Raw genomic sequence first — 19,903 nt, forward strand, 5'->3', positions numbered from 1 at the left:
GTGGATTTTTTTTGTTTGTTTTGCATCCTGTTCTATACACAGATATTGATTGAGCCGCCCTCATCATCATGTGATAATTATGGCCTAACTAGGAGCAATTAGGGCTGTCACAATGATTACATAATAATCGTCTAATCATAATTATTTGAAATAATCGCGATTATTTTTCATAATCGTTTGCATGTTGAAAAATGTTCATATATAAAAAAAAAAGGAAAAAATAGTAGGGTAGATCGTCTATTTCCATTATCAATGTTCTTTTTTAAGTATAAAGGTGTCAAATATTTCTTTGTGTATTTAGATTATGTGTCATACCTACCATGTGCTACTTCAAAGCCTAAAAGCCAAACAGAAATGTAATTGTCAACGACAAAAACACAATTAAATCGTTAATCGCAATTATTTGAGTGACAATTAATCGTTCATGTAAAAAATTTCATAATCGTGACAGCCCTAGGAGCAATCATATTAGGGCATCGTGACACACCGTGAGCTAGTATAGATCGCTTGTTTTCCCTATTCATAAAAATCTACTGTTTCATTATTAAATCGATTGTTTCATAATCGATCGTCGGATGAGTTTGCTTAAACTGCTGAACCCCCTATATACCTTAATAATCCGTTTAGGCCTAGAATTATCGAAAGCTTTAACTATGAAAAACAGCAGAGCTGCGAGCTTGTAGATCTGCTATTTTTGAAAAAGTCGTGAAAATGTGTGCAAATCTTTGAATATATGTATTTGTAAAGCGAACGTTTGGAACTCAAATTTTGCTTCTGGGGGGTCCCTGGAACTAATATTTTGAGATGGGGGTCCGTGGCCAAATACATATCATTTTGGGGGTCCTTCACATGAAAAAGTTTGAGCACCACTGACATAGAAACACAGGTTTTTCAAAAAACCTTTCAAAATATAGAATCAAAATTATGGGGTCAAAATTCAAATTTTCACGAAGTTGCAGATCTGTGAGCTTGTATATCTGCTATTTTTCAATAGTTAAAGCATAAAATAATAATATGCATAATGCGTACCCGGTATAAAATGGATTAATAAACAATAACTTAAAGAAAGGAAAGAAAGTGTGTGTGTATGTGTGTGTGGGGGGGGGGGGGGGGGGGAGGACTGTAGTTTTCACATACTGTATGTCATCATGACTTCTCCCAAAAGACTGCCTCCTCCTGGACTCCCCATGACGAACGACTGGCCTCCGGCAACACGCACACACACACACACACACACACACACACACACACACACACACACACACACACACACACACACACACACACACACACACACACACAGGAAGGAGGTAGATTGATGCAGGTTTAGCTCTCAGGGCTAAGAGTTATTGAAGAGAATCATCCCCCAGTAATCATGTTAAAGCCAACCAAACCTAGCCCAGTACAACCCTCGGCCTCTGTGTGAGTGTGTGTGTGTGTGTGTGCGTGTGCGTGCGTGTGCGTGCGAGTGCGTTCCATTGCGTTGTGAGAGAAAGCTTTGTTTTGTATCTCCGTTTGATTCGGCGTCGTGTCATCGGTCTCCCTTGAGGAATGTCGTCGTGCCCTTCCGTCAAAGTCAACTAAAAACACGCGCGCACGCACTCACGCACGCACGCACGCAGAGATACGGAAGGAAGGTTGCGCTGTCATTCATAGGACCATCGATAAGACAGAGGGGTCTTCACGGAGCCCCCTCTCTTGTCACGATTCATATCAGAGGACTTCTCCTTCTCTGTCACCTTTATCCGTATCTGTCCCTTCTACGATTCCCTGTGCCGTCTGTCCGTCTCTACCCAGAGTAGACCCCGCGTTCGTCCTCTGAACGGCATCTGTCCCGCCGTTTCCCCGTCCGTCCCTTCGTCTGTCCGTGTCCTCCAAAACCCCTCGTTCGTCCTCTGTATCTGTCCTTACATTTCCCGTCCGTCTGCCCGGGTCCCTCATTTGTCCATGCAGTTAAGACACTCCCACATGGACAGCGGGCGAACCGGTGACCTTTTGATTACCAGGCAGACGGCCTCTCTACGCACTAAAGCAGGGGTCTTCACTTTTTAGATAGATACCTTTATTATCCCAAGGGGGAAAATAAGTCGCCCGGAGTCAGTGTATCCTCAGAGAGTGTTGAAGACCCTTGCACTAAAGCCACGACCATCCCTAAAGCAGTGGTTCAACTTCCAACCAGGAGGATCATGTGCTGATCCTCCCAACTGGGAGTTGGACCTGGGCTGCTTGGGTGAAAACCAGGGGTCCTATCCACTAGATCAGTGGTTCTCAAACATTTTCATGTCAAAGTCACCCCCAAATTCATATTGTTGCTTTGTGTTTTTTCTTAAATGAATGCCCTACTTGATCAACTACAGGTTCACACAAACGCATCAAAAGCAGCAGATCTACAAGCTCAAAAGCTTATAGATCTGCTACATCTTGAAAAGTAGCCGAACAGTTTTGGACATGTGAGGTTTCCACCCGACAAGAGACGATACGTATTTGGCGACATCAATGTTCTTTTTTATGTCAGTAATTTCTGTGTATATTTAGGTCATGTGTCATATCTGCCATGTGCAACTTCAAAGCCTAAAAGCCAAACGGAAATGTAATTGTCAACGACAAAAACACAATTAAATCGTTAATCGCAATTATTTGAGTCACAATTAATCGTCATGTAAAATGTCATCATCGTGACAGTACTAGAACCCATTCGGTTCGGTTCGGTTCGGAGAGTCACAAAATCTCGGGCAGCACCGAACAGCCGAATTAATGACCCTCCCGAACCTCTGAATGACGTCATTTTTTTGGACAGAGCCGAACCGATATAAATTCTTCTCTAAAAGTGGAGTATGCTGCGTCTGCCCGTAGTCTGCTTTACTCTCTCTCTCTCTAGTCGCTGAAACCACCGGCAGAACCCTCTCTTTACTTACCTCTGATTCATTCCTCATCAGCCCTCCCCCCTCTCCGTCTGACTGTGTGTGTGTGTGTGTGTGTGTGTGTGTGTGTGTGTGTGTGTGTGTGTGTGTGTGTGTGTGTGTGTGTGTGTGTGTGCGCGCGGGGCGCAGTGTGCGGTTGCTCGGGTGATGGCAGGGTAGGGTAGGCACTCCTCTTTAAGCGAGCCGTGTGTGTGAGAGGGGCTGGGATCCATCCTAACTGATTTAGCCTCGGCCGCGCCAGGGAGACTAACGCAATTACGCCCGGCTAATGGTCCCACTGACTGGAGGGAGGGGGAGGGGGAGGGGGGGGGGGGGGAGGGGGGGAGGATGCTGGGTACCATCCTGGAGGACTCTCATCTCTCTCTCTCTCTCTCTCTCTCTCTCTCTCTCTCTCTCTCCCCCTACCCTCACTCCTTTTTTTTTCTAGCCAATGTCTCTGACCCTACTCTCATCCCCTCCTCTCCCTCTTCTATCATCGTTTTGGGGGGGATAACCATCTCTCTCTCTCTCTCTCTCTCTCTCTCTCTCCCTCCCTCCCTCCCTCCCTCCCTCTCTCCCTCCCTCCCCAGCTGAATTACATATGGGCTTTGTTGGTGTTAAAAAACCTAATCTCCTTATTACCAAGTCGGTTTAGTCTGTTTATTTTCGATCGTCATCAACAATTAAAAAACAAAACATTTCACTGCAGTCCAACGTTTGTGTCAGGTTGATTGAAAAGGCATATGCTGAAGCTCAAAGCTTATGTTTTTGCCTCTACCCTCTGCATGTGTATTCAACGTTGTAACATTTAAAAAGGTCCATAGTTGATGAACACTGAAATACATACATACATATACATACTAACAGAGCAGTGAAGTTTGACGTCATTTACACATCCTACCTGGTTCGCGTTTTTTTTCCCCCCGTTCTGAATTCCCATAGATATTGCGTTGTATAAGAACTGTGTTCCAAACTTAAACAAATGATCTCAGCGGTTTGACTCATATGGATATGAACATCGGCGATTCTAGCCTCTTCTATCAGGGGGTGCAAGACAGACCGAGTACTTCTATTACCTCATGCACTGGCGCGTGCAATTTTTTTAAAAGTTTTTTAGCGGTTTTGTCCTGTTGTTTTAACGGGTTTCTGCGGTTTATTTTTTTACCCAAATGTAACACAATATAAACAAAAAAAAGTCAAAACAGGTTCTTCTTTTTCTAGACACCATGAGCAAATTTATTTACTTATATTTTGCAGGCAGAGGCAGCACAGGACATATATAGCCAACCATCAAGTTAATCATCAAGCAATCAAGCAATCATCCTTATTACAAAATGAACTGCAGCCTCCGGTTTTTGGCACTTGCATACTGATCAATTATTTGCTGCGGTTTAATTTTGTGTTCTTTCCCAATCTGTAAAATGCCTATATGGTGTTAATCTCTCAGACCACCCATAGTGCCTGCCAAGTCTGCCAAGTTAACAACAGAAATACTTGCCCCTCCTCTCTTTTTGCGCACATTTTTACAAACCACGATCACTGTTTTATTTAATAATTATAAAATAAAGTTACATTACAAAAAAAAAGTAAAAAAGAAATGGCAAGTGCAGAAGTGCACCCATAGACACCCCTTAAAATCGCCTACGGATATGAAGAATCAACTGATGGTGAGAAAACACGAATGTTTCTGTCCCCGAATTAGTTACACTTTCGCTAGAAACAGGCTTTATCAAATATGGGTGAATGACTATCATAAACCTTACAGAGACACCTCCCCAACAATATCGCGGAGACCGTTTGTTTATTTTTGGACCACAATGCTTGTATGAGAGGATTTTAAGATGACCCATTGTTATTCTCCATAGAGACATTACTTCTGTGAACCGGGGGATGAGCGAGTCACGTCATGACTTTGTTGCTCTCAACAAATAAATTATTGTTTATCTGTGCGCAAATAAATTATAGTTTGTCTCGTCTTGTCTTTCCTCTCTTGTCTTTCATTCTCTGTCCCCTGGTTCCTGTGTGCAGCCATCAGGAGGAAGGAGAATGGCTGGTACGATGAAGAACATCCCCTGGTCTTCCTCTTCCTGGGCTCCTCTGGCATCGGTAACTCTCTCTCTCTCTCTCTCTCTCTCTCTCTCTCTCTCTCTCTCTCTCTCTCTCCCTCATCTGACTCTTCACCATAGACTGTATAAAAGATATGGACAAAGCCAAGCCATTGGTTTCTATGCAGCGCAAATGACACAATATGAGTCCTTGGCATGGGTGTTGCCATCATAGATTGTAAAGGCATCAGAGATGCTATTGGCTGCCAACGGTCACGTGCAACCGCAGGGATACCATGGGAGAATGTGGTCAGAGCCTCCCAAAATACAGCACACGAAGAAGATAATAGTTGGCCACGCCCCCCCCCCCCCCCCCCCCCCCAACTTTATCATCAATTTTAAAATAAATGGGACCTTATTTTCACAAAACGCATATCATCGTGATTGAAAGGCAATTTTTAACTAGCGATAGGAACCATAAAGTATGTATGAAAGTGTTAATTAAGGTTAGAAAACGAAAGGGGAAAATGAATGGAGTCCAATGGAGAACAATTCTTTTTGCGATTGGCCGGGGGAATAGGAAGTTTTAGTTCCGTATTGGAGTCATTTTAAATCGGCGGAACTATGCCCCTGCTCTTCACACAAACATCTTATTTAGGCCTCTACGCAAATCTGTGTCACTTTAGATTTGAACCACATAAACCATTATTTTATGCTTTAACTATTGAAAAATAGCAGATCTACAAGCTCACAGCGCAGCACCGAGTGCACTGTTCAGAGTATAGGGACGAAGTGCATTGTTCAGAGTATAGGGACGAAGTGCACTGTTCAGAGTATAGGGACGAAGTGCATTGTTCAGAGTATAGGGACGAAGTGCACTGTTCAGAGTATAGGGACGAAGTGCACTGTTCAGAGTATAGGGACGAAGTGCACTGTTCAGAGTATAGGGACGAAGTGCACTGTTCAGAGTATAGGGACGAAGTGCACTGTTCAGAGTATAGGGACGAAGTGCACTGTTCAGAGTATAGGGACGAAGTGCACTGTTCAGAGTATAGGGACGAAGTGCACTGTTCAGAGTATAGGGACGAAGTGCACTGTTCAGAGTATAGGGACGAAGTGCACTGTTCAGAGTATAGGGACGAAGTGCACTGTTCAGAGTATAGGGACGAAGTGCACTGTTCAGAGTATAGGGACGAAGTGCACTGTTCAGAGTATAGGGACGAAGTGCACTGTTCAGAGTATAGGGACGAAGTGCACTGTTCAGAGTATAGGGACGAAGCGAGGGCAAGAGATATTCAGCGACGACCGCTGAACCAAGACATTTATTTTGTTTCAGAAATTACCAACAGAAAGCGATTACGTGATTTAATGTCAATCAATACAAATGAAACTATAACGTCCAGAGACAGACGAATGGGACTGCTGTCAACTGTCCCATGTGTCTCGTGTCGCTGACATTATAAATGGTCTCTGGCAATATCGTTTTGAACCACATTACATTTGGTCGTTGTTTTTGTTTGCATGGGAGCATTTACATTTTTCTGCACTGCTTTTGGCAGTCATCTGTCAACATTAACTCATTCATTGCCTTTTCAAGATGGCCGCCAAGTACCAGGATGCCACGTTCCTAAATTTCTAGTAATGTACAGTATCTTAGCCTAACGGGTAGGGATGCCGCGATACGATATATATATCGCGTATCGGTGCGATCTGAGCCTAAAAAACGTATATCGGATCATATCGTAATTCAGCTAAAACATCCGATAGAACGCTCCGATATAAGCACTCCATTCAGGAGTCTGCTCCACATACAACGACGTCATAAGGAAAGGGAGCAGATTTACAAGCTCTCAACATGTCATGCTGCAAGGTGTTGTGGGCTTGTAGATCGGCTGTTTTCATAAAGATTGTAAAACTAGTGGAACAATTATAAACAAATACCCTTTTTTAACATTCCAGACTACAAAATCAGAAATAAATATTACATTTATAAATGTGTGCTGCCTGCCCGATATCAGACATCATAGAAAGACTTAAAATTATGTGCTGTATCGTATCGGTCCATATCGGAATCGTATCGAATTAGATGCTTTCATATCGTATATCGTATCGAAGATGAAAAATCTATATCGCAGCATCTCTACTAACGGGCCGCTGTGTGTCCTCATGGTGGCGCTATAACAGGCCGCTTCACGTCTTGGCCGAACTCTTGAACCGTCAAAACAATCCTTTTCCTGGATTCGTCATTCCGATGTTCAGATTTCATTTCAAATGGCAAACAACGCAGAGCCAAAAGCGATTTTACTTCCACCTATATAATGGGACACCAAACAAACTGATCAGTACTTCAGACTGTTTGCCTGTAATTGCCTTAAAGAAAATGTGTGGGCCGAGCCTATTTCGTAAAAGAACACCACATATCATGAAACGCAACATCCAATCATACCCAAACATTTTTGGACACTGCTCTTACGGATCTTGCCCTAAAATCACGCAAAGCGGTACACAGTATCTCTACAGTCATGTCATCAACATGGATCTGTCCCATTTCCCATATTCCCTCCTGATTGGCTACCATTGCCTTCTAAAGTTTGTGTACGCGACCTGATGGTCTCTTATCTCCCGATTAGGGAGTCTTACTGGTTTAGTTAACGATAACAACCTTATGCTCTCGTAAAACAAACTAAAACAAAACCGATCTTAAACGCCAAACTGAAAAACCAAAAAGAAATAAAAACTAATTAAAGGTATGGTAAGTGATTTTCCTTAGTTAAAATAAGTGTTAAAAGCTCTTTATTCTGATAAAATGCATTTTCAGTTCGGGCTACCGATTTTATCCAATCAGGATGGAGAACTCAGACAGCATACATATTAAACAAGTGAAATTGGAAGTGAGGACCCAAATAAACGAGCAAACAAAATTAGAACTGGAACACCATAAGAAATGAAGCTGATAAATGTGTACTCTCTCCTGAATTGTCAGCTTCCATTTTTAACCATAAACCTTTTGTTTCAACCAAAGAATATCACTTACCCTACCTCTCAAAACTATAAGAACTCTGGTGCGCACAGTGAAATCCTCAAACTTCAAAGATTGGATAAATGGAACCAAATGGACCCTTAAGGGTCCATCTTCTGAGATAAATGGACACGGAGGGTTTTACTGTGGTGCGTGGCGTGTGAGAGGAAGTATAGTAGAGATATGATGGACCGCGGTGGTAAGAGAGCAGAGAGAGAGAGAGATGACAGTACGGAGAGATAGATGGAAGAGACACGGTGTTCATATCCTCAGTAGCCTCCAGCGACAGACACTGGCCAAGACATCAATATTAAACCTTTCAGAACGGGTACGCATTACCGCGCTGCGAGCCTGTAGATCTGCTATTTTTTGAAAAATCGCGAACATTTGAATTTTGACCCGATTTTGAGCCAAAGTGTCTTTTTAACACTAAATCTTTTTTAGAAGGTTTTTTGAAAAACACGTTTCTACGCCAGTGGTTCTTAAACTCTTTCATGTCAAGGACCCCTAGAATTATATGTATTTGGCCGCCGACCCCCGTCTCAAAAATATTTTGTATCAGGGACCCCCCAGAAGCAAATATTTGAGTTACAAATGTTCACTTTAAAAATGAGATATTCAAAGATTTGCACAATGATTTTTCATGATTTTTCAAAAATAGCAGATCTACAAGCTCGCAGCGCGGCACTCGGTGCCGCGCTGTGAGCTTGTATATCTGCTATTTTTCAATAGTTAAAGCATTCAATAATGCTAGGCCTGAATGGATTAAACACAGAAACAAGACACACACACACACACACACACACACACACACACACACACCATGTCACGCGCGCACACAAGCGCACACCATCTCTCCCTCTCTGTACCCCACATGTTTCCCCACATCCATATGCATACCGCTCGCGAAGACATCAATATCCAATGCGGCATTTATATGCATTTATATGCATTTATATGCATTTATATGCATTTATATGCAGAATATTTTACTGACAAACATGATGTGTGTTTGGTGAGAGAGGCAGATGATTGAAAGCTCTGCGTAGAAGCAGCGCTGCATGGGATTTCAGCCAGCACTCAGGAGAAAAGACACTGACGTGTGCGTTATGATGTATTTTGTTCGTCGAGCGGCTTGTCGAAAGGTTTGTAAGCCCGAAGCATAAATTAGCCGTTTCGCTTATTTTGCATCTTGCGTTATACGTCGTCCTCTTTCGCGGACGTTTAAGGAAACAGGATCTTATGGATCTCGGGATCCACATGGGAACGGCGTGGCTCCACTGCGGACCTCGGACTTCACGCGGCCAACCTTCTGTCTTTATATAGGATAGATATGAGATGTTTAATATCAGGTTCTCAGGGGTTTTCAACGTTTTCAGGCCAAGGACCCCTTAGCTGAGAGAGAGATGAAGCAGGGACCCCCCACAACCTGTTCATAGATTCCATATAGTTTCATTGTTTGACAGCACAATCATCAGTGTGTTTTGGATTCATGTCAATTTGTGTTCAAATACGTATTTAACCACTTGAACCATCAATACTTATACCTTGACATTTCACTCTGCACTTAGTCTGCTCTTTTTCCCATCTACACCAAATGTCTTTGCCGAAAATAGCCGATCTACAACGCCTTGCAATGCGAGGCGTTGTGAGCTTTTAGATCTGCTATTTTTGGCTAAAGTTCTCAGGATATAGACGCTAGGATTCAAGTGGTTAATATAAAAAAAGGAGAAAAAAGTTTCTATCACACAAAGATTTGGAGGCCCCCCTGTAGTAACTCGGAGGAACCCCTAGGGGTCCTGGACCTAACTAACGGTTGGGATTCCCGGTTTTCAACCAGGGCGACAGTCCGGGTTCAACCCCTCGCCAGTTTTTTAGACAGAGAGGCTGCCTGGTTCCCCTCCCGGCCGATCCTTGTCCATGTTTTCCAGCGTCCCTGAGCAAGACACATACTGTTAAGGCTTCATCCTAGTCTGAGGTGAAGAGCTATGAGCTCAACTTTTAGGTCAAAATGTCATAACAAGTGGAGGCCATCATAGTCACAGACTCACGGTGAAGTCCAATCACCGCGCTTCTGTGAATCTGAACCCAAGGGGCACACTGATTGGTCTAGATCGACCAATCAGTGAACTAGTCGGGGGATATCTTAAAAAGTCCTGGAATAAATTCCTTACCAAAACATTCCCTAGGAGAATCCTTGACAGCTGCTGAAAGTTGGAGTCTCATTACATTAACTATACAGGATATAACACACCAAAATAAATATGCTTTAAGTAGCATGTGAGGGGTGAAACTAGGTGTTTTCCGTGATTCTGAATCCATTGCAAGCATTTGTTTTGCACAAAAAACATTCCTTGGGCTAAAAACTCCCCCACAAAAATATGGTTTAGTGACGAGTCATTACTTTTCACAGTTTTGGGGGAGCCGCCTTTACCCTCACAAGAGTGAAATGATTGTTCTGGGTCCATGAAGTTCTAATTAGCCTCAACTCTTTTGATAAGTATGGGGAATTCTGTTAACCCTTCACTGGTTGATCCTCTGTCCCACAGGCAAGACGGAGCTGGCCAAACAGGTGGCTCGCTACATGCACAAAGACATCAAAAAGGTATGTCTGTCTCTGTCTGTCTGTCTGTCTGTCTGTCTGTCTGTCTGTCTGTCTGTCTGTCTCTCTCTCCCCCCCTCTCTCTCTCTCTCTCTCTCTCTCTCTCTCTCTCTCTCTCTCTCTCCCCCCCCCCCTCTCTCTCTCCCTCCCTCCCTCCCTCCGATCAATGAGGAGGCAACAACTTGAGGACTCGTCCCCATGTCGCCCCCAAAACAATGTGATTTGCATTGATTTCAGTGGAGAATTTCAGAATCGCATGGTGTAAATTCTGTCTAAGATGTCTTCTGTCTTTTCCACCCTATGCCAAAAGCAAATCGAGTGCACACACACCCACACACCCACACACACACACACCCACCCACACGCAGATTAACAGCAGGGTCTTTTTGAGCTTGTTCAGATCGTGACTCGTTCATGTGCTTGCAGGGTTTCATCCGAATGGACATGTCAGAGTTCCAGGAGAAACACGAGGTGAGATTAATTTTTTTGTCTTGGATTCAGTGATTCTCAACCCTTTGAAATGCCATGGCCCACCTGTTCATGTACTAGGGCAGTTCATAGATAGGATTGTGTGCACATCTCAAGCCTATATTCAGGCCAGGTGCTGGACATCAAGGTATCAGATAATGGAAGGAGAAAAACGCCCGCACACTGTTCATATGCTCCAAAAACTTACTTTTATTATAGGCAACTGGCTGCAACGTTTCCACTTTACGTCTTCATCAGGCAAAAGTTCAAACTTTTGCCTGATGCCATATGAACAGTGTGCGGGCGTTTTTCTCCTTCCATTATATGTACTAGGGCATTCACCAAATATTAGAATATTCTAATATCAAAGTCACTATTCGACGTTGTTCACCAAAGTCGAATATTCGCTTATTTGTATTTTTTTATTGTTTTCTCTTTAAAAAAGATATAGTTTATCAAGCTTGGCTGATAGGAAGTAATAAGAATGAGTTGCCAATGCCCCTGGTGGATGAATTTGTTAATGTTCTATACCAGGGGTTCTCAAACCTTTTTAGGCCGTGATATTTGAACTGGGACATGTGACTCGGTTCCACAGATAAATATTGTGAAAATAGCAGATCTGTGGGCATGTAGATCGGCTATTTTCACAATGTTCGCCTCTTGCTTACTTAATGTTTGACAGTTTGCCCTGTCCTGTCGAATATTCCACTATTCGAATACTTTGAGGTAGGATAATTCGAATACTAAAAATCACTATTTGTGAATGCCCTACTATGCATTAGATTAGGCCACAAACATTCCACAAAATGATAAGATTTTTGTATTTCTGGGACCCTTTTTTCTGATTTTGAAATCCACAGACATAACCATTTTACCCACCTTCTACTATTGCTTGGTAAAACTGCAAGAGAAGTCCGTAGCTAGAATATGGATGCTACGAATGAATGGTTAGTAATGTAGTAAAAGAGTTCCAATAATTAGTGCCGCCACAGCAAATTTATTTGGACCTGGATCAGTAGTATTTCAATATGGCATAAAGGTGACCTGGCATGAAAGTTTGTTTTCTATTCAGTAACAGTTGCACTGGTCAGGTCCTTTTATATGCTTTGGTTTATCGCATTACAGATCAGCAGTTTTCACACAATGTTTGTAGAAAAAAAATATTTTTATTATTATTATTATTTCTTTAACAACAGTGAAAATAAAGACACCGCCGTTTACCAAGTAGACCAGTGGTTCTCAAGCTTTTCAGGCTGCGACCCCTAAAATAATCATATTTTAACTGGGGACCCCCCCCCCCCCCCCCCCCCCGACGAGCACTACTAGTTGAGGCATTACATTTTGTATAACACAGTTCTATTGTGAAAATATTTTCACAATTTCTCCCTCTAATATTTGACAATTTGGCTAATGTTTAATTTGTCATTTTAGAGGTCCTTAAATTGTCACTTTAGAAATGTGCATGTACCCTCTATAGACTCAAACCTTATGTTGGTTTGTTTACTGTTGAGTGAGAAAACAATGTTGCACATTAAGTTAATCATCTGGGGGACCCCTCAAAATAATTTGGGGACCCACAGGTTGAGAACCACTGAAGTAGACGATAGCCAAAATATTCAGTCAGATGATGTGAACAAGTCTCATTGACCTCCACGGCGCCTCCAGGTGGCCAAGTTCATCGGCTCCCCTCCGGGGTACGTGGGTCACGAGGAGGGTGGTCAGCTGACCAAGCAGCTGAAGGCCTACCCCAACGCTGTGGTCCTCTTTGATGAGGTGGACAAGGCCCACCCAGACGTCCTCACCATCATGCTGCAGCTGTTTGATGAGGTACCATTTAAACCATTTAGAACTGGAAAAAGGTCTTCTAGATCAGGGGTCTTCAACAGGGGGTCCGGGACCCCTAGGAGGTCCTCAGAGTTAAGCCCTTTGCACACAGGCGCGTTTAACCGCACGGATAAAACGGACAATATAATTTTTTGAAAAGAAAACAATGATTCTCTATGACCTCATGCACACCGGATCCGAATTAGCCGTGCGACGAGTGGCTGCCGCCGTGCGTTTTTTTCTCGATCGAACCCAGTTCGATTCGTGCGTCTTGTCGCATGCGGTAAAAAACTCGTCACTCCTTTTATGACTCCTTTTGGGATCCGCAGCGCCGATTCCGCACTGCATTGCACACCAAATCCAATGCGTTTTATTCATGCAGCAAACGAAAAAAACGCAACTGTCCTGTGTGCAAAGGGCTTTACTACAGGGGGGCACCAAATCTTTGTGTGATACTGTATGATCATGTTTTTTAACCATTTGAACCCTACCCTAGCATCCCTGTGCATCCCCCTGCAGATCTACAAGCTGATAGCAGATAGCAGATCTACAAGATCTACAATCTACAACGCCTCGCACTGCGAGCCGTTGTAAGCTTTGCTATTTTTTGGCAAAGCGGTTTGTAGAGGGAAAAGAAGTATTTGACGGTTCAATGTCTGAAAATACACAATTACTCCAACTAGCCCTTACCCGTTCAAAGATATGAGCTCCGAAATGATGTGCAGTGTGTGGGTTATGGGATGTGCACTGTGCACACAGTATATGAGGGATGGAAAGTAACTTTAACTGGTGCTTGCATGCTAATATGTAGGAGCATCAATGTAAGAAATACCCGTTCCATTTAACGGCTACAGAGATACTGTGTACCGATCTGCATGATTTTTGGACAACATCTGTAACAGGGCCAGAACCCCCCCCCCCCCCCCCCCCCGTGTGTGTGTGTGTGGGTTTGTGTGTGATTGTGCATGGCCTGAACAACAGCGCCCCTCCCTTAACATGTGTGGTCACAAAAGGTACTGTAGGCTAAATAGATATAGATACACCATAAAAATGCTATTATACAGCATACGATTTGTGAAAGTGACAAACGGGCTTCACAGTTATGTCAGGTGTGTTCATATGCTGATGGTGATGCGATTTCAGATCAATTGCTCCAACCACTGAGGAGAAACGCTGAGACAGACAGACAGACAGACACTCACTCACTCAGACATTCGCAAAATTATAGTATAGATATGATGACAGTGCTGTGAAACTAAGTCTAAGCTGTCTACAAAATCTATGAACATTTTGAATCTGCAACACAAGCCTATCTCTCTCTCAGCTACCCTGTTCTAGATTAACAGTTTTCTCTCAGTGGTTCTCAAACTTTTTCGTGTCAAGGACACACTAGAATTATATGCATTTGACCACGGACCCCCATCTGAAAATATTGAAAGAAGAAGAGAAAGAAGGATTTGCGTTACAAATGTCTGCTTTAAATTATTTTATTTTTTTTAAAAAGATTTGCACACATTTTCAAGATTTAAAAAAAATAGCAGATCGACAAGCTCACAGCGAGACACTCAGTGCACGCTGTAAGCTTGTATATCTGCTATTCTTTGTGAAGTTATTTATATATTTATTTATTATTTATAAGCCTAGCTATTTATGAGTTAATTTCATTAAGCGGCCCGTGAAGCTTGGCCAATGTGACCCTGCTGGGCGTACAACAAACTTTAGAGAAACGGACGAAGGCCAGATGTTGAAAGTCTGAGCAAAAGACATTTATTTCATGTGTGTTTATTAGTGTGGACACGATGGCCTATAACTCCCATTCTCTCTCGATGTCTTACCAGGGCCGTCTGACGGACGGTAAAGGCAAGACCATCGAGTGCAAGGACGCCATCTTCATCATGACGTCTAACGTGGCCAGCGACGACATCGCCCATCATGCACTGCAGCTCCGCCAGGAAGCCCTGGAGGTCAGCCGTAAGAAGCTGGCCGACAGCCTAGGTGAGACAGAGAGACAGGGTAAGGAGAGAGAGACAACTTTTATGATCGATTACATCGATTATAAAATACAGTTTGCACGACACCGTCGTGCTACCAAGTATAACATAGCACTTAAGTGGTTAATCGATTCGTTGATATACTTTTTTTTTTTCACCTCCGCATCTCGATTATTTGATTAATCTAAAACGTAGTCGATTAAATAATCAGTAAGAAAACCATGAATAGCGCAACGCAACTAAACTCAAGCTCAAAATGAAAGGAAACTTGACTTCGCTCCATTATATCTCCCCTTTAATAATACCAATTTGTATTGTCTTTTATATCGTTTTCATCGTTAATTCGTCACCTTTACAACGAGATACAGCTTGTAAGCATCAGGCATTCGAGGCATGAGCTACACAGCCAAACATGTGGGTAGCGCCGACCCAAATCTTGCCAAAATGGCTTGCAATACTGTTCTGCTGGCATTTACTCTCGTTTTGGGCTTCCCTGACACTAAGCTTAAAATTAACAAAGTGTCAAAATGGCCAATATGTGTTGTTTTATTATGTAAACAGAAGCTCCCGGTCGCGGCAGGTGATCGTCTTTTGTTATCACCCGGAAGAGAAAAATTATAACCGCGATCATCCGTGCTTTTGTTATGGTCCATAGAAAGGGGCATGTTTTGACCAAATACGTTACCTGGGAGAAGATGCCGATATACATAAATTGTTCTGAATTTCATAACATTGGTCTGGACGGAACAGGGATTTTTTGGGAGATGACGTCATTTCCGGATGCATCATGGGAATCGGAGTCTTTGTGTCCCTGCGGGAGATCGCGGTTTACAACCGGAAACGCAATAAGACAACTCAAGTCCTCTCTGGCAGTGAAGGGTTGGATAATAAAAAAAATAAAAAATACTTTAGCAGTGAATGTGTTCAGGGACGTGCTGGGCCCCTGATTCAGCCCGGGAAAAAGAGTTGGAGAGGCCCTCATTGTGCGCTATAGAGAGAGATCTCTCTCTATAGCGCTGCTGCTACTCAAAGATTTGCCATTTCAGATCATGACAAGTGACAAGCCAGTGGGCCAATTACATGAGTTATATTTCATCATTGTCGTAATTGTCTCCACCAGCCGAAGGCTGAGGGAGAGTATGTTTTCCCCTCCGTCCGTCCGTCCGTCCGTCCGTCCGTCCGTGCGTGCGTCCGTCCGTCCGTCCGTCCGTGCGTGCGTCCGTGCGTCCTCGCAGTTTGTCAGCAGCTAATTTTAAAAATGATTTAAACTAGTGAAAACAGCCGATCTACAAGCACACGTGTTTGTAGATCTGCTGTTTTCACTACTTTTGTGCGACAGCCTTGTATGATGAAGCAGGGCTTTGCTTTGCGAAACTTGGAGACACAAGGTTTCTGCCCGACAGTGACGATTTACTTTGTTGGCCGCCCAGCCCCCAAAATGGAACGAAGGCCGGCATTTTTTTTTTTTTTTTTTCCTAATGGCCGGCCTGGACCGGCTGGGAATGAACCGGACGTCCTGAATGTGTTAAATAAAATGATAACAATAATGACTGATCAGTGAAAGGGGTTGTGTGTGTCTCTTCTAGATGACGTACAGAAGACTGAGGATGTCAAAATCTCCCAACAGTTCAAGGAAGAAGTGATCCGACCGATCCTAAAGGTAACGATTCCTATGTCTTTCTCACACACACACACACACACACACACACACACACACACACACACACACACACACACACACACACACAGAGTCAAACGGACTTTATTCTGTTATAATGGAGGCCAGTGGCAGTCAGATGGGACCAAATATAGAGTGGTGTACATCATAGTTGACTAACGTCACAGACCACATGGAACCACGCTGTTAATGGACCCTGTCTGTCATGTCCAGTTAGGAACAGTTAGGATCAATGCAACCTATAATGACAATGTCACAATAGTCCCTGTTTTAAAACCCATTTAGGCCTAGAATTATTGAATGCTTTAACTATTGAAAAATACCAGATCTACAAGCTCACAGCGCTGCAAGCTTGTAGATCTGCTATTTTTGAAAAAGTCGTGAAAATATGTGCAAATCTTTGAATATATGTATTTTCAAAGCGAACGTTTGTAACTCAAATTTTGCTTCTGGGGGGTCCCTGGAACTACATATTTTGAGATGGGGGTCCGTGGCCAAATACATATCATTTTGGGGGTCCTTCACATGAAAAGGTTTGAGAACCACTGACATAGTAGTCTCTCAAGAACAGATTAACTGAGCTCCAGTTAAGTGAAAAGGTCAAAAGGACCTTTTCTTTGACGATGGCTGGCCAGATTGCTGACATAGAAACATAGGTTTTTCCAAAAACCTTAGAAGGATTCAAAAGACACTTATAGAATCGGTTCAAAATTCAAATTTTCAACGATTTAAAATAAATAGCAGATCTCGGTGCCGCGCTGTGGGCTTGTAGATCTGCTATTTTTCAATAGTTAAAGCATAAAATAATGATACACAATAATGTGTACCCGTTCTGAATGGTTTAATGTTTGGAATGGATGGTCTCTTTTGGCTGCTGCAAACCTCATGTCCAAAACTGTTGGACATCAACGAATATTCAAAGTAGCAGAGCTAACAAGCTCCAAACGCGCCGCTTGTATATCTGCTACTTCGATGCTTTTGTGTGATGTTTTATTATGATAAAGTAGTAGGGTATTCATTTACGAAAAAAACACAAAGTGGAAGGAGCTATAGTCAACTTTTTCTTGAAAAACGAACGCTGTGGGTGCTCTGTTTCTCATCTTTAGGCCCAGTTCAACACAGTGCTCTGTTTCTCATCTTTAGGCCCAGTTCAACACAGTGCTCTGTTTCTCATCTTTAGGCCCAGTTCCGGAGGGACGAGTTTCTGGGTCGGATCAACGAGATCGTCTACTTCCTGCCCTTCTGTCACTCAGAGCTGCTTCAGCTGGTCGGCAAAGAGCTCAACTTCTGGGCTAAGAAGGTAGTGTGTGTGTGTGTGTGTGTGTGTGTGTATCTTATATATCGTCCTCTGTCATGCACTGGGATCAATTCACCTTTTATTTGCAGAGCTGCATATCCGGTACCACTTAAACCCTCTATAATTGGTAAAAGGTACTTATATATACGTACTTGATACAGTCTTTTTTTCACTCTCTATCAAATGTCTTTGCCAAAAAATAGCAGATCTACAAGCTCACAACGCGTCTGCTATTCTTTGGCAAATGTTCCGCCCCAGGATAATGGATTTTGATTATCGCGATAATATTATAAATCGCGATTTCTTTTGTCACAATAATCGTGATTATAAAATATTCATATTGCCCCTATTGTTGACATGAAAAGGTTTGAGAACCATTGATATAGCATTTTTTCTTTTTCTTTTTTAAGGAAACTGAGACATTTTTAAGAATTGGCCTCAGTTCTAAATGGGTTAAAGCACACAGAAGACAATAGCAGGACAACATCTGCAGAGAGGGGTTGATGTGCGACAAAGACTGCACTAGATATGAACCAACCGCGCGTGTATGTTTGTGTGCGCGCTGTGTGTGTGTGTGTGTGTGTGCGTGTGCGTGTGCGTGTGCGTGTGCGTGTGCGTGTGTGTGTGTGTGTGTGCGTGCGTGCGTGCGTGCGTGCGTGTGTGCTTGTATTGACTTTGTCTTGTGGAGGGGAAGTCTCTCAGATCAATAGCGGGTGCCACTGCTACTCACTATAATATGATTACAGTGTTTAACATGTGGAGCCTTCATCAATATTTAATTATTAATATTACAGCCTGCGTTCTGACAGCTAACAACAAACCCCACCCCCACCCCCACCCCACCCCCAGGCTACTGATAGCACCCTGACTCATGACTATAGGCTTTTGTGCGTGTGTGTGTGTGTGTGTGTGCGTGTGTGTGCGCGCGCGTGTGTGTGTGTATTATTATACTTACGGGGGCCGAATGTTTTTGTGGTTCTCTAAAATGGTTGGTTGGTTTTATGGTTATAGAACAAATCATACCCAGTGTGAAATGAGCGGTGCTATTTATGAGTTAATTTCGTTAAGTATCCCGCGAAGCTTGGCCAGTGTGACCCTGGGGGTTCAGTCGGACAAAGTCAGATGTAGGAGCCTAGCGCTGCTCAAAAAATGATTTTATGGGGTTGGGAGGAGAATTGCAAAAGATTATGCAAGGGTTAGGATTAGAGTTATGCCTGAAACCTCCCAACTCCAAAATGTAGATTTTCAGGAAAATGATCTCAAGTGGAGTTAGGAGGTTTTGACCCAAGCACTTTTTACTACTTTCCATTGGATTCAATATTATTTTAACCAACACAGAGATGTAATGGTGTTCAATAGCCCTGATTTATGCCAAAAAATCGAAAACCTCAAAAATGGAGTTAAGAGGTTTTGGCCAAACAGTGACGATATGTTCGGCTTTAGGGCTAGCCTTAAAATGGCAAATAACCGTAAAAAACGGCGTTCATAGAATTGCCTAAAATGTCCTCAGATGTATGGAAATACTAAGAAAAAGTGAGTGTTAAAATGTTTCCATTTGCTTCGTTCTATTGTTTTATCGTGTTTACCGTGCTAAAATGTGGGGCATGCGTACCCATGGGGGCATGCATGGGGGCATATGTCATTTTAGACACAATAAGCCAGAAGTTTCTTTATTGCTATTTACTGTAACACTTCTAGCCCCCATAAGTCACATCCAACCATGAAAGGTTGCGTTGTATCTTGGGAATGTGCTTATTCTGTGTAAAATGACATATTTAGCCACTTGTACGCATGCCCCCAACCACTGAAATAAGAATCTCTAAAACAGTAGAAAGAAGTAAATGAAATCATCAACTTTTTTATTCTTTAATTACAATCTAAAATATGAACCCTAGTTGTAAAAAACTAAAGCTGTCCTTTAAAATGGCAAATAACCGTAAAAAACGGCATTCATAGAATTGCCTAAAATGTCCTCAGATGTATGGTTATACTAATGTTGTGTGTTTATCTGGAGCGATGCTGTGTATGCGTGCGCACTGTGTGCATTCTATTATTCATGCGCGTTGGGCGCGCTCACGT

General features: G+C 42.8%; 1 protein-coding gene across 1 annotated transcript in view; it reads left to right on the plus strand.

The window, feature by feature from the left end:
* clpb (ClpB family mitochondrial disaggregase) overlaps positions 1-19,903 on the plus strand; it is a gene marked incomplete at its 5' end in the record, with an annotated part of 84,754 nt that overhangs the window by 57,965 nt on the left and 6,886 nt on the right. Inside the window, 8 exons of the mRNA XM_080731152.1 lie at positions 1,798-1,897; positions 4,929-5,006; positions 10,514-10,569; positions 10,993-11,037; positions 12,700-12,861; positions 14,697-14,853; positions 16,436-16,509; positions 17,708-17,827. Of these exons, the coding sequence (XP_080587278.1) occupies positions 1,798-1,897; positions 4,929-5,006; positions 10,514-10,569; positions 10,993-11,037; positions 12,700-12,861; positions 14,697-14,853; positions 16,436-16,509; positions 17,708-17,827 (792 nt within the window). The remainder of the gene's footprint in view (positions 1-1,797; positions 1,898-4,928; positions 5,007-10,513; positions 10,570-10,992; positions 11,038-12,699; positions 12,862-14,696; positions 14,854-16,435; positions 16,510-17,707; positions 17,828-19,903) is intronic.

The sequence above is a fragment of the Nannobrachium achirus genome (genome assembly GCF_963921795.1).
Source record: "Nannobrachium achirus genome assembly, chromosome: 8".
Taxonomy (NCBI): Eukaryota; Metazoa; Chordata; class Actinopteri; order Myctophiformes; family Myctophidae; genus Nannobrachium; species Nannobrachium achirus.